The 16,158-nt window shown below is 42.8% G+C and overlaps 1 protein-coding gene across 1 annotated transcript; it reads left to right on the top strand.

Moving 5' to 3' along the window:
* Nucleotides 1–9,655: 9,655 nt before the first annotated feature.
* Nucleotides 9,656–15,541, top strand: LOC308327685 (interferon-induced protein 44-like; the record flags this gene model as incomplete). Its single annotated transcript, XM_080781210.1, has 8 exons — nt 9,656–10,139; nt 10,827–10,875; nt 12,612–12,798; nt 13,975–14,121; nt 14,340–14,511; nt 14,932–15,032; nt 15,166–15,374; nt 15,476–15,541. The coding sequence occupies 7 exons, from the start codon at nt 9,656–9,658 to the stop codon at nt 15,334–15,336; spliced, it is 1,311 nt and encodes a 436-aa protein (XP_080637336.1). The 3' UTR covers nt 15,337–15,374; nt 15,476–15,541.
* Between the last annotated feature and the right edge of the window lie 617 nt (nt 15,542–16,158).

Here is a 16,158-nt window from a genome sequence, read left to right as displayed (position 1 = left end):
GCAAGCAAGGACTGTCTACAATTTACAATTTACAATTTAGGCATTTAGCAGACGCTCTTAATCCAGAGCGACTTACATTAAGCAAGAACAAAAGCATGGGAATACATCACATAAAGACATTTATCATGAAACATGCGTAGCTAAGAAAGTAACAGTGGAATATCTATAATGAAACTATACATATAAGCTATACATCTATACTACTATGCTACACATATGTACTATGACGTGCTATGATTACTAGAATTGCTATCTAAGGGGGTGGGGTAAGTGCTATGGGCCATGATGGAGTCTGAAAAGGTGGGTTTTCAGACTACGGCGGAAGATTGGGAGTGATGCTGCAGTTCTGACTGCAATGGGAAGTGCATTCCACAGTTTTGGAGCCAGAAGGGAGAAGAGTTTGGGACGTGTGGAGCGTTGTCCCGGCGTTTTTAGTGAGGGTACTTCCAGCTTCCCTGCGTTGGCTGATCTGAGTGAGCGGGAGGGTTTGTAGGGTTCGATCATACTTGCAAGATATGGGGGAGCCATACCTTTGGTTGCTTTGAATGCCAGCATCAGGGTTTTGTATTCTGTGCGGGCAGCGACCGGGAGCCAGTGGAGGGAGCGGAGCAGGGGGGAGACATGTGAGAATTTTGGCTGGTTGAAGACCAAGCGAGCTGCAGCATTTTGGATCAGCTGGAGAGGCTTAAGTGCACATGCTGGTAGGCCAGTAAGGAGGGAGTTACAATAGTCAAGTTTTGACAAGACTGTTGTCTGGATTAGGAGCTGGGCTGATTCCTGGGTGAGGAACGGTCTAATTCGTCGTATGTTATAGAGTGTGAACCTACAGGATCGAGGACGAGGAAGAGGACGAGACGCGGAGACCGTACGGGCGCCGCCATGTTGCTCCATGGAAGGAAAGAAACATGCGCAGTTGAGACCAAGGCTGCATGAAGCCCATTGCACATGTTTCTTTCCTTCCATGGAGCACCATGTGATCAACATGGCGGCGCCCTTACGGTCTTCGCTTCTTGTCCTCTTTAGACAGTCCTTGGTTGAGACCAGGAAGTTGTACATGCCCAGATTTGTGCGTGTACAACTTCCTGGTCTCAACTGCGCATGTTTTAAATACATTTTCTTTTAAATATAGCACCTTTCACAGAGAGGACTCACAAAGTGTTTTACATAAAAAACAACTAAAAGACAACAAAAACAAAGCAGATAAAAATTTTCGTCTCAAATAAATGACAACACAAGCAGTCTATAAGTATAGGAAAAATCCGAAAATTCAGGTTGAACAACCTGAAACACAAATGCTTGGTTCAAAGAGGAATGTTTTAAGGCTGTTTTAAAAAAAAATGTCCACAGAGGGGGCAAGTCCCAGGGCTAGTGGAAGAGCATTTCAAAGTCTGGTCGCTACATCCTGAAATGCTTTGTCACGGTTGTCACCTTTGTTTTTTAATTTCGTGGAGGGTGGGGCTAACAGACCCTGTTCTGCAGACCTAAGGGCCCTTCTGGGCACATAACGTGGCACCAGGTCAGTCGGGTAACCCGGGGCCTGACCATGCATATCTCTATAAGTGAGCACCAGCACCTTAAACTGGACCCTGAATCCACAGGAAGCCTGCAGTGCAGGGATGCCAGGATTGGAGTGATGTGAGACTGTCTGGCTGGTTTCCGGTTAGAAGTCTGGCTGCAGAGTTTTGGATCGACTGGATAGATTTTAGGCCGACTGGATGTGGGGGTGGGTGCAGCTGGAGGGATGAAATGAGTGGGGTAATATTGCTGATATTTGCTCCTGTAGTCTTGCTGCTAGTGGGTGGTGCAATTGTGACCGATGGGGAGACGGGTCGAACAGCGGAAACTCCAACCTCCGATGGTTTCTTTTAGATGTAGCCCACTGGCATATATGCCTGTAGTTCTATGTAAATCCACCAGGTGGCACTGTCACTTTAGGAGTGCCGTGTTCTGGGGGTCAAGGGGGTTACACTAAAAAACGTCTTGAATAATAAGAAGCAACCTGTGTTTGTGGGGTTTCTTTGAGAAGATCAAAGAAGGTAAAAATGCAATACTTTCATAGTATATTTTCAGAAACACATGTAAACACATTATTGATGCAGTATTATTGAGTGTATTTCCAGATGATTAAGAATACATGTTGATGATGTTGTTGATGGTTGCAGATTGTAAACAAGAGGTGAAAGCTGAACTAGTAATTATATCAACTTTTTGAGTTTCTGTGTCTTTGTAAGAATCAGAATCAGAATCAGAAGACTTTATTGCCATTACATGTAAATTGTAAACATGTTAGGAATTTGCTTTGGTGGACAGCAGAGTGCAGTTACAACATTAGGACAAGTGCAAGTGCAAAACAGGACAAGGCAGTGCAAAAACAACATAGTGAATAAATATAAAGTGCAGAGAGTTCAAGTGACCAGTCCATTTCACTCTGAGTGGGGGTGGAGGGAGGATAAAGGGGGGGGTCAGGGGATCAGGGGGGGACACCAGCAGCGTTGAGGAGCCGGATAGCCATGGGGAAGAAACTGTTTGAATGTCGGGCCTTCGTAGTCTTTAGGGACCGCAACCTCCTGCCTGAGGGAAGCGGGGCAAAAAGACTGTGGCCTGGGTGTGCAGGGTCAGCCATGATCTTCCTGGCCCTCCTCAAAGCCTATACTCCTAAACAGGGCCTCAAGGGGGGGCAAAGGGCAGCCAATCACCTTCTCTGCTGATCGTATGACCCGCTGCAGCTTGGCCTTGTCCTTGGCCGCAGCAGCGGGGAACCAAACGGTGATGGCGAGGGTGATGATGGACTCTACTGTCTCTACTACTCTACTCTACTGTCTGTAAGTACTGCTTCTTTGTATTTCTATTTCTAATTCTACATTAAGTAAATGTTATGGTTGATCTCACTATAGAGGTTGCTGATAATGTGGTGAATGTAATGTGTTTCTCAGTGGAAAGGGGTGAAGCTTGGGAGACCTTCATGCAGTGTTTGCTCAGTGTGTGAGTTGGCCGTTCCTCATACACTGCTTGTGGTGAGTTTTAGGTTGAACTCACAATTAATATCAGTTTATTTTTGTTTCATTGAAATGGAATATCTCATTTCATTGTGGTATCTTTCCTCTTTGTTTTATTCTAGATAGAGCCATGTTGAGTTTCACAGCTGTCTCAGCGTGTGTACCAGAAATATAGTAAGTGAAGAATAATAGACGAAGGAATAACAGTCAAGTAAATAAACAATACACCAGGAGGCATCAGCGTAGTGTTGCTGGATCAGTACGACACACGTCACTGAGCAGGTTTATTCACACCTGGTTATATACACTGTAGTCAACAGGCACTTACGGTCTTGGGTTTGTTACGTCACAATAAGATTCTATCAATAATAAAATATATATACAATTCAGATCATAAATCTCAACACCCCCACTTGATCGCACATTGGATATATTTTCTTTTTCATACATTTCTCTTATATACATTAATTTTCTCCCCTCTTCTTTTCACAATATAATACAAAACTCAATTCTCTTCAAACAAATCTTTAAGCATTCTGTAACACACTGAAGTTAAACCTTTGACATCCGTCATCATGTTGTCATTACTGGTTTCAATAATCAACTTACATATACATATTACTCTTCTTCAAATGCATATTTTCTTTTCAAATACTCAATAATAAATAGCAATAAATAAATCACATAATCAGATATCACTCAAAAAACAAATTAACATTTCTTTCTCTTTGGTTTCTTTTGTGTTCTCATTTTCTTTTGCATAGCTAGGTTTTGACTAGTGTGATTTTCAGTTCAATAATCATGCACCATCCTGTTTCTGTCCCCCACTGCTTTCTTGCTTGCATGCCCCACTGCTTTCTTGCCCTCTGGCTGTCTGACTCGTAACCTGTAGGAATAGTCCATGTTCATTGGGACCTTTTCTGCACTGACTGTTACATAGTCACTCAAATAGGCTGGCTTCATCCTCACTCTGGGAGGGGTAACGTGTCTGCTGTTTAGCCTCATTTTTAGCCTGGCCCTCATCTGACTGCACTTGCTGCTGAACCTGCCCTTGTGGTAGGAGTGGAGGATTTCTCTTAGACCTACTCCTCCATCTCTGCACCTCAAAATCATCATTATCAGGCATTTCAGTCTGTGTCCGGTGCTCTACAATGGGTGGGGTCACACACTTCGAACTGTGCGGCTGCACTTTACCATTAGCCATGCATTTCTGGTCGTTCACTGTGTTCAAATAATACAGTTTGTTGTACACCTACAAACTGCGGTGGTGGGGGGGATTCAGATTTTACAGAGGCCAGTTTCGAATTGCAGCTATCCGTAGGTGCCCTTTGAGAGCAGTTTTGAAGGAGTCAAGGGATTCACATGTCTTAATGACTGTTGGTAGGGCGTTCCACATTTTGGTGGCATAGGAGCGAAAATAATTTAGTCCCTTGTTTGTGCCGAATCTGGGTTGTACATGGTTTGTTGCACTCCCTCTGGTGTTGTGGGTGTGGACTTTGTTTACATTAAGGAAGTATTTAGACAGGTACATGGGTATCTTGGTGGTGTATCGAATCTTGTGGACCAGACCCATTGCAAGATGCTGTACTCTGTCGTCGACCCTAAGCCATCCCAGCCTGTCAAAGTGGGCAGGGGTGAGGTGGGTTCGGGGGGTGAGGCCAAGAAGGAGCCTGACCAGTTTGTTTTGGGAGGTCTGGAGCCTTGTTTTAAGGGCCTTTGAGGTGCCAAGAGGTGGATGCATAGTCAAAGAAACCTTGCACGAGGGCTCTCACTCGTTGAACTTCGGCATCACAGTCGCTCACCCCGAATGAGTACTCGTGCTCGCTGCCGTTCTTCTCCGACACGCTCTGCGCATCATCTCGCCGCTGTTGTCTCCCTTCTGGGAGAGGGATATAGTTGCATTCATTCCAGGACCAAGATGTGGACACTATGTGGCCCTTTGCAGGAGATCCGCCTATGTCTGGGAGAGATATAACGACAATGTCAAGTCGTGTCACAACAGTATCCGGAAAAATGAAAGTACAACCACATGTTGTGATATTCACAAAGGACAACTAGTGTGAAAGTCAGGTTATTTATGGTTATTTATTTATTTATTTATTTATTCAGGTTACCCATGATGAAATTTAACCCAGGGGTCGGTCCAGACTCCAGGCACTTCTTAATTACATTTTTGAGCTTGAAACAGAACCTGTATTCTCAGTAGAGATTCTGGTTGGTTTACATTACTGGTCAGGTCAGTGGTCAGGCTGTTAAAATACCAACATAAGTTGGAAGTCCATGAGTCAGAGCTCCAAATGTGGGCTATGATGACCTAATCGAAGTTCCCAGGAGATTTCGCCACAATGATTACCAAATGAGTAGGCAAAGCCATCAAAGACATTTTTTTAATTTTGAAATGAATGGGTTAATATAGATTAAACTGTTTCTAGTAAAGTACTGTATATGATGACCCCTGTGGAAGAGTTTTTTGATATTTATTTACTTATCACATGTTATTTTCACCTATAGGTGAATTGGACGACACATTTTAAGAAAGTGTTATCACCATGAAACTTCCCCAGTTTTCTGAAATTGTACATTTAAATATGCAAATTAGGCATTATATAGGAAAACATGCCAGATTTAATTGCATCAAAATTGATTGATTTGATTGATTTTTTTGATGTAGCCAGAGGCAACCTTCTTATTTAATGGTGTTTACATGTTAGAATCAAAGGTTTTAAGTAATATGTCGCTAACCCCGCCTCCCCCCCCCCTGTCCCTCAAATGAACACTTTGGATCTAGTCACCCTAACACACACACACACACACACACACACACACACACACACACACACAGAGTAACACACACGCACACACAGTCACGCACACACACACACACACACACACACACACACACACACACACACACACAGGGACGCTTTTTATGTAGTGCGGACGGTCCCTCTTTATTTGTGGAAGAGCCTATACGTGTAGCCCTGGAGAGGTTTTTTATTGTCTCCACATCATATGTTTTCTTTGTCATGGACACTTGTACAAAACATTAATAATTCTACTTGAGTTGGAAGCATTAGACACATTTTAACCCTCAATGGCTTCCTTTCTGAAAAATAACGTCATTTCTAAAAAGATTAACGCGTTTAGATATTCTATTTACAATGAGATGCGGACGGGAGCTGGTGCCACTTGGACCCAGACGTAGGCAGGAATGCATTGGGCCCAGCTGGCAACAGCCCAGCTTTAATGATCTTAAATCCCTTTATTTTAGATTGTTTATACTAGTACAACATAAACATTACAGAGACTCTAGTTGTTACTGTACAACACTTACTTACATGCCAACTAACAGTTGGCATGTTTGCACACATGCCTAAAATTGCTCTTATTTGCGCCGCCCTCGTTGAAAACAATGTATTTCAAACCTCCAGCTTGTCTCAGTTCAGGCTGTTTACATTACTGTTTACATTAGTGGTCAGGCTGCATTCAGGTGTTAAAATACCAACATAAGTGAATAAGTGAACCAAATGAGTAGGCAAAGCCATTGAAGATCTTTTTTAGTCAGGCCTAAATGGGTTAATATAGATTAAACTGTAAAGTACCGTATATGATGACCCTTCCACAGGAGGTTTTTTTGATATTTACATGTTATTTTATTTCTAGATATGTGAGGCATCCTGTGAGGTGGCCATTGTACTTCCTAGATATGTGAGGCATCCTGTAAGCAGGTGACACACATAAGGTCAGCCTGGGTATGCGAGACAGTAAAGGCCTTAGGCTTCACTCACACCTGCACTAAACCCAAGCGTTTAGGTTATAAACTGTTTTAAACACAATCAGATTTTACAGAGGCCAGTTTCGAATTGCAGCCGTCCGTAGGTGCCCTTTGAGAGCGGTTTTGAAGGAGTCAAGGGATTCGCATGTCTTAATGCCTGTTGGTAGGGCGTTCCACATTTTGGTGGCATAGGAGCGAAAATAATTTAGTCCCTTGTTTGTGCCGAATCTGGGTTGTACATGGTTTGTTGCACTGCCTCTGGTGTTGTGGGTGTGGACTTCGTTTACATTAAGGAAGTATTTCATGGGTATCTTGGTGGTGTATCGAATCTTGTGGACCAGACCCATTGCAAGATGCTGTACTCTGTCGTCGACCCTAAGCCATCCCAGCCTGTCAAAGTGGGCAGGGGTGAGGTGGGTTCGGGGGGTGAGGCCAAGTAGGAGCCTGACCAGTTTACATCTTACTTGACGAGAAGACATGTGGACATATCTGTATGGAACCATGCAGGGAGAGGGGAAAACAACACATGTGTTCTCTCCGCAGTAAATAAATAATCTGTCTGTTTGTCTGTCTGATCTGACCATTATTATTTTGATTACACTGTCATGCTCCATTGAGGACGGGTAGAGAGCAGAGCATACAGTATGTGTTTGGGAATGTTGCTGAAGGTTCTGTTATTTTGTCAGCTGACGCCCAAATCAAAGAAACCATACAGCGTGTATTTCATTATTTGATGTCGCCGGCCCGACAGTCAACGCCCTGCAAGGCTACAATGGAAGCATAATTCTGACGGCCCGCGGTGGAATGGACAAGTTAAGAGTATAAAAACGGACAGGGCAGACCCATTACTGTTGTGGATCAAAGGTTATGTTATTTTGTCATCCGACACCCAAACCATACAGTGTTTATTTAATTTCATATCTACAATGGTATACTGTATATGTCTGGCTGGATAATATAGCCTAGCAGCCTACTACTATAGCCTAGCTAGCCTACTGGTAGGCAGAAAAATGGCAACCAGAATAACCTGTTTTTTATATATTTTTTATCCCACGATTTTGTAACCCATTTTTCACCCCTGTGTCAATCATCTAATAATGTGATCCTGGGCTCTACACACCCTCCGCCAACCTAGTCCCCATATATGGGGGACAAGGAGAGAGCCAACGGACTTGAACTCATGCTTCCTTCATGCCTGAGTGTCCAAGTTGCTCCTTTGCACCTGACAGGGGGGGGGGAGTTTCCCTGGTTGGAAGGAACACGTTATTCCAACCAGTTCCTTTCCCCTCCACCAGGCCGAGTGACCAGGATTACTGCATGTTTTTTGTGAGGGTACCTACCCTAGAATAACCTGTCCTGATTGAAACTCCTCCCTATGGGGCCCGTGCTCTGCCTTATTGTATCCTACTGTAGCTCACAAGAAGACACTGGTTGGTGGTCAGCGGGAGGAATCTGTTGTTGACTGAACCAGGCAGCTGCACGTATCTGCGGGCGAAAAGGTAATTCACTCACAAACTCCTAAACATGTTACTTTAGTTTTATATACACTGTAAATCCCTGGAACATGTGACGCGTTTAAACCTAAACACCATGTGTGTAATAATAAAATGCCAAGTGTTTATTAATATTCATACAATACAGTAGAACACGAGTTCACTCAAACACCTCACGAGAACACCTATAGTGTTCAAATTCTAAACACCTACAGTATATGACTGACTTTGATTGTAAAAACTAAACACGTTTATGTGTTTAAAAAGTGTTACAGGAATTAAACATGTTCTTCTGTTTATAATCTAAACACTGACACGTTTAAAAAGTGTTACAAATTGTGTTTTGTTTAAAACAGTTTATAACCTAAACGCTTGGGTTTAGTGTAGTAGTAGTAGTAGTGTGTGTGTGTGTGTGTGTGTGTGTGTGTGTGTGTGTGTGTGTGTGTGTGTGTGTGTGTGTGTGTGTGTGTGTGTGTGTGGAATGAAGGTTTTTTTTTTTTTAGGATATTTGAAACTTTTGCTGATATGTTACAAAAACGAAATTGTTGTTTTCCAGTGCCATGGACACATTTAATTGCATGGCAGTCAGATTGAATTAGTGTCAGTACAAACATCTAGATGTTTTAATTATATATATCCTATAGGCTACACCTGTCAACATTGCTGAGTAATATAGGGAGACACTGACATATTTGACACTTTAACAGCAATAAAAGCTAGCTTTTAAACAACAAACTCATTTGCTCATTACTTTGACTCTAGCGCCATCTCCTGATATCAAACTGTTGGTGATAAAATAAGTGTTTTTAACCGCAATGGCTATCTCTTTGTGTTCATTCAGAGAATCCAGACCACTCATCTGCTGGACCATTCTTCCATCATGAACGCCAGGCGCGCGATTATGAATCCCACCAACGTCCTGGGATAGACCTGCCTTACCAGGCATAGTTTTTTACTGAGGATAGGTTTAGGGTTAGCTTTAGGCATAGTTTTACTGAGGATAGGGTTAGGTTTAGGCATAGTTTTACTGAGGATAGGTTTAGGGGTAGGTTTAGGCATAGTTTTACTGAGGATAGGTTTAGGGGTAGGTTTAGGCATAGTTTTACTGAGGATAGGGTTAGGTTTAGGCATAGTTTTAATGAGAATAGGGTTAGGTTTAGACATAGTTTTACTGCGGATAGGTTTAGGGGTAGGTTTAGGGTTAGGTTTAGGCATAGTTTTACTGAGGATAGGGTTAGGTTTAGGCATAGTTTTAATGAGAATAGGGTTAGGTTTAGAAATAGTTTGACTGAGGATAGGTTTAGGGTTGGGTTTAGGCATAGTTGCAAAAACGAGAACTGTCAATCACAGTGACTACTGGCCAATCACAGCGGGGCTTTCCTAGAACTGCGATGGGATCCATCCATCCCAGGCTGACCCAGACACAGCAGACTGCGCTGTGCTCCCAGCTAGGAAACATGACCCCGAAGCTCCTCTACCAGGCTTCAGTCCATGGTTACACTGCAGCAGCGTTCCACCAGAGATGTGACGACCAGGGGCCCACTCTGTCCGTGGGCTACAATGACTCTGGCCACGTCTTTGGGGGATACACCAGTATATCTTTTAATCAAAGTGGTCAATGGGGGAACGATGCCAAGGCTTTTCTTTTCACCTTTAACGGGGAAAGTCTTCTCAAATATCAGGTCACCAATCCCGCTTATGCTGTGTCAATGCAAGGCAGCCATGGTCCTTATTTTGGAGAAAATCTAGGTCTCTGTAGTAATGGCCGAGCTGTGGTGCACAGCAATCCTGGTCAAAATTATTACAATTTCAATGCTGCGGAAATGCATGGCGACGACCTGACGCTGGTTGAATGTGAAGTCTACAAACTCAAAGGTGAGTTCAATACAAACATGTAAACACGATGTTTCTGTTCTTAAAACAGTTCTATACCTTGAGTCAATGTCACTGTGGAAGGAGGTATTAGGTGGCCAAGGCAGCTCTGTCCAGTTGAAGTAGAAGAAAATCCTTTATTTCATTAAATATTAAAAACAAGGGTTAAAGGGACACTTCACCCTTTTTGCAAATAAATATACGTTAATGACGTTTAGATAGAAGCTTTAGAACACTTTCCTGGGGGTCTTTATGTGTGTAATATGTGGTTTTAGCTATCAGTGAGGACAGTGTGATGTCATGGACACTGGTCTCACCACCTTCCTGGACTACAATTCCCATAATTCTTTGGTGCACTGCTCCTCCTTGTGGATAGGGGGAGATCTGTCTTACATGTAGTCCAGGAAGGAAGTGAGCCCAGCTAGTGTCCATGACATCAGAGACACTGGGCTCACTGCCACATTCTAAAATATCTAAAACCACATTATTACATACAGAAAGACCCCCATGAAAGTGTTCTATAGCTTCTAAACGTCATTAACATATCTATTTTTACAAAAAGGGTGAAGTGTCCCTTTAAAAGCACGACCAACGCGTTTGGGCCTGCATGGGCCTTCCTTCATCAGGGTCAGCATGATGTTTCTGTGTTTTAATTACATATTGTCATAACTGTCTGGTTGTTCTAAACAGAATGTAAAGCCATGAAGAAGCCGTGGACGAAGATGGACTGGACTCCTGAGTAAGTCACTCTGGATTTAGCCTCGGAAACCCAGACGTTTTTATTTCCAGGGAGAAAGAAAAGCCTGGGTCCGAGGAGTCCACTTCAATACGGCATAGAGTAGCACAAACGTCCATCACTCTCTGCTGATTTCTGATCGTCTGCACCTTTGTTAAATTGACGCACACACGCACACATGTACACACACACACACACACACACACACACACACACACACACACACTCCTCTCTCTCTCTCTGTCGCTCTAATTAATTAGTATCATGTCCAGCAGCTGCGCACAGTTTCTGCCGGCGGATCCTGCCGGGAGCTGCCTATGCCATAGAAAGCATAGGTTAGTTCCAGGCTACTCTGGATTAGTCTCTGTTATACTGTATATACCATACTGTACCATATATCATTGCTGTCCGCGGGAAACCTCATAACTCCATTTTTGAGGTTTTTGATTCCCCCCCCCCCCCCTCCATAAATCATTGCTTTAGAAACACCCTTTAGGTCTGTGTGAACCAATGGAAAGTAGTAAAAAAAACCCCGCTTTGGACAAAACCTCTTAACTCCATTGGAACGTCAAACTGTCTGCTAAAACAGCTAACTCCACCACCTCTCTCCTTTTCAAGTAATTGGCAATATCTAAAGTCACAACACCAACTTTGGTGAGGCAGTATTGCATCGTTTCTTCATTTCCTTTAAAAATTTATATTTTTCATTTCCTGAAAAATGAACATTTTTCCAGATTTCCAGACAGCAACAATATAATACTGTACTTATTCATATACTGTACCACTTTACTATAGTGGGTCTGCAACCTTTTTGACATGAAGTGGCATGTTTTCATTTTTATAGATGGTCAGTGTGCCATATCTTTATCAACATTAAGTTTAATATTTACAACTGATACTGATACAACTTTTGATTGTCCATATACATAACAACCTGTATTTTTTGTAAATTATTTTGTAGATCATTAGCGATAACCCAGTCGCAGTCTCCATCCTCTTTCAGATTTAGGAGTTTGTAATGAACGAATACAAATGATGTGCAGGATCATGTCATTTCCTTTCCAATGTGCGGCTGCCAGTGATCACCTTCCCCTGTGCCACCCATACCTAAGGTGATCAGTGATCACCTTCCCCTGTGCCACCCATACCTAAGGTGATCAGTGATCACCTTCCCCTGTGCCACCCATGCCTAAGGTGATCAGTGATCACCTTCCCCTGTGCCACCCATGCCTAAGGTGATCAGTGATCACCTTCCCCTGTGCCACCCATGCCTAAGGTGATCAGTGATCACCTTCCCCTGTGCCACCCATGCCTAAGGTGATCAGTGATCACCTTCCCCTGTGCCACCCATGCCTACGGTTGCCACGATATTGTATTGTGTGCCATGTTTGTTTATAGTGCAAATTTGTGTAAACTGAAACAGACAAAATCTAATCAACTGAAACTACACATTTACTGAGTCACACAGCACTATATCGTTGCCAAAGTAGAAAGAAGAACGCCACACTTTGCTAGATTTGGTTTATACAACCAGGGCAGGGGTGAAAGATCAAACACATTTCACAATCCATACTACTACTACTACTGCACGCAATAGCATTAAAAATAGCAGCTGAGGCTCCGACAGTTAAGAAATCAGCACTGCACCTACAGTATGTATACTGTACAAGATTTGCCTACATTGCATCTACAGTGAAACATGCTTAAATGTTTAACCTGTTGAACACTGGTCTCCGCAGGAATAAGGAAGCTCTGCTGGACCAAATAGAACAGAGACGTTTCAGTGCTGTGTCCCAGATCAGGGTTCTGCTCATTGGACCAGTGGGAGCAGGGAAGTCCAGCTTCTGCAACTCCATCAAGTCCATCTTCGGAGGACACGTCACCCTCCAGGGGGCTGCAGGCAACCGGGGTTCTACCACCACCCAGGTGACCCACTGCTACGTAACTCTGAGTCTAAACCATAACCACCCATGTGAACTAATGTTCTTGGTTGACAAGTTGGGCACAGATTAATGCCAGGCAATACAACTTAACAGCCTGCCAAGAATATGAGAAAGTATAGTCCCACTGGGATTCCCCATCAGTGTGGGGAGGGAGTCACGGTTTTCCTTTGTGTTTTGGTTCCTCAGCTGTGAATTCCTCTAAATGCCATGTTTGATATGTTGAGTTCCTTTAGTAGTGAGTAAAGTAGGTGCAGGCTGGTTGGTCATCTGCCTGGCAGGGTCAATTGTTTTATTTTGTTTGCTTTTTGAAGCTATGTACTTGCTGTAATACTTAAAGGGATCTTTCACTTTCAAACTTCTTTGAAGGGGAAATATCCCTTTTAAAGTGAAAAACAGCTAAACGTAAGGCCCAGGTGATTTGATTTTGATTATCTTTATTTTGAAACCTTCAGGTATAAGACAGTCAAATAAGAAAAAAAACAATATATATATACAACCAAAATGCATGTATATTTCTTTTTTGAATTAAATAAGAAAATTATAATGTGATCATTGGTCTTGGCACCTGAAGTTCAAAAAGGAGTAGGAAGAAGTAAAAACTTATTTATTTACTCCTACCCCCCCCATCTTAAACATTCACCAATAAGTAATTGCAATAAACATATAATCCAAATGTAACTGCATCCATACATACGTACACACGTACATGTGTCCATGTGTATGTAAGAACAATAAATGAGAAATCAAGTATAATAATTAAGAAATCAAGTATAGCCCGAGACAATCAACGTGCCTCATCCTCCACTCTGTAATAGTTAAGTAAGTCATTTTTGTACATCCTCTAAAATTGTACAATGTTGGTGCTTTGTTTGAGTTCTACAGCCAGACCATTCCACAAATTGACCCCACAGATTGTTATACATTGACTTTTCATGGTAGTGTTGACAAGAAGTTTCTTCAAATTTAGCTCCCCTCTTAAATTATAACCCCCCTCTCTGTCAAAAATAATAATAATAACGACCCCCAGGCTGTGCAATTGTGAAAAACCACTGTTTTGGTGAAGAGGTGACCACCGAAAAGGTGGCCACCTCTTCACCTAAATCTGGAGTCTGAATAGGCCCTTTAGTAGAGTGAAATAATAACATTGTACATCCTACAGTTTCACACCTACGAGGTTAAAGCTAGAGAGCCGGGCAAACCTCTGCCAATCATCTTGTGTGACACCATGGGATTGGAGGAGACCACAGGGGTTAATGTGGACGACATAAGCAGCATTTTGAGAGGTCACATTGCCGACAGATATCAGGTGAATCTTCGCACATTTCTAATTGAAAACCAAACTAGAGTTTAAATTAGTAATACTAATTGTGGTTCTTTGCTTTGCCGAACAGGATCATCTTATTTCAATCATCTTTTGCTGTCTTTAATTAGATAGGACATTAGAGAGATGGGAAGGATATGTAATGCATTATTCAGTCAGTCATGAGTGAAATTAATGTGTTTTCTTTCCCCTGCTCTTCACAGTTCAACGCTTTAGTTCCGTTACAACCAGAGGCCCAGGCCTACAATAAAGGTCCAGGTCTTCAGGACAGGATCCACTGCGTGGCCTACGTCATCGACGCCAGCAAGATCTCCACCATGTCCTCCAAGATTGAGGACAAACTGGCCGCCGTTCGACGCAAGGTCAACCTAGTCGGTCAGTTGCTCAAACGCAGCATCACTGTAAGCCCCAATTGTTGCGCCACCGCAAAATGGTGTCGCATGACAAATGGTACAAGCTTTTGAAGCTCATAATGTGTTGCAAGCGCAACGCAACATGCATTGTGAGCTTGTAGTGTAGATTGTCTATTTTCGGCACTTGTGGTTATGTAGTATAAATTAGGCTTATCAATGTCAAGATCTCTCCCAGTGAAGCTTCCTTCCAAAATGAATGGTAAGGCATACTAATATAGTAGTATATAGTCCTTGGTTTACAAAACAAAAGTATCACAATTGCACAGCCTGGGGTCGTTATTATTATTTTTTACAGCTGTTGAACATGTTTGTTGTGGTGCTGTTCTCCAGGGATCCCTCAGTTGGTCCTGTTGAACATGTTTGTTGTGGTGCTGTTCTCCAGGGATCCCTCAGTTGGTCCTGTTGACTAAAGTGGATGAAGCAGATCGGGCTGTGGCAAAGGACCTGAGCAGTGTTTATCACAGCCTCTACATCAGGACCAAGGTGAGTTCTACCAAAGACAAACCATAGGAAACCATGTGTCCTCCCCCCGTCCCCCCCCAAATTATTTGCGGACACTCGGTTTGGGAACCATTGACTTAAGCTAACCTTCATCTGTTGTGCTGTGTTGCTGCAGCTCCAGGAGGCCAGCCAGCGTCTGGGCGTTCCTCTGTCCTCTGTGTTTCCTGTGAAGAACTACAGCGAGGAGAAAGAGCTGGACAAGAGCTGTGACATCCTGCTCCTCAGCGCCGTCAACGAGATACTGCGCTCAGCTGAGAACTACCTTGATAAAGGAAAGACAGATTGAGCAAGTGTATAGAGCGACGCTCTATACACTTTATGTCGGTATGTCTCCTATACTGAGTGAGAACACACTAACTCAGGACACTCTGTTTGGGAACCACTGAGCCAAGCTAACGTTCGTCTGTTGTGCTGTGTTTCTGCAGCTCCAGGAGGCCAGCCAGCGTCTGGGCGTTCCTGTGAAGAACTACAGCCAGGAGAAAGAGAGCCGCCAACCAGATACTGCTACTTCACTGAGAACTACCTTGATAAAGTCAAGACAAATTGAGCGATCTTGTTTAAAAGAACCCGTTCACAGTCAAAAAGAGTCTGAATACATTTGGACTCTCTGTAGAAATATCTATCTAATCTATTATTCATCCCTCCCAATTCTAATACGATACAGGCATTTATAGAAAAAATTATTAGACTCTGGACATTATAGAAATGGATAATTACTGTTAGAACGCAGCTCAAAAGGAACCAACCTTTCTGCACTAAGCACCAATATTATTGTTTTATTATTATAGTTGATGCAGCAATGGTCACAAATCGTTTGACCTTCAATGCCATGTTTTACAAAGTGAAAAGTTAGTTAGACTTTTAACCTAACTCGTATAAATTGCACTGGTGATGGCTGAAACATGTGGGGACAAGACTTGGTTGTCAGTGAGAGCTTACTGCCAGTAGTAAGCTGTCATGGGAAGGTTTTACCTTTTGTTATCAGGAGATGGCGATAGAGTCAAAGTAATGAGAAAGTTTGATTATAGTTAAAGTGTTAAATATGTCAGCGTCTCCCTATATATAGGCTACTACTCAGCAATGTTGAGAGAAGCCAATATCTTGAAGC

The sequence above is a fragment of the Protomyctophum bolini genome (assembly GCF_963924005.1).
Source record: "Protomyctophum bolini genome assembly, chromosome: 13".
Taxonomy (NCBI): Eukaryota; Metazoa; Chordata; class Actinopteri; order Myctophiformes; family Myctophidae; genus Protomyctophum; species Protomyctophum bolini.
Note: the sequence above shows the minus strand (reverse complement) of the source record. Positions and strands in the feature narration are given on the sequence as shown.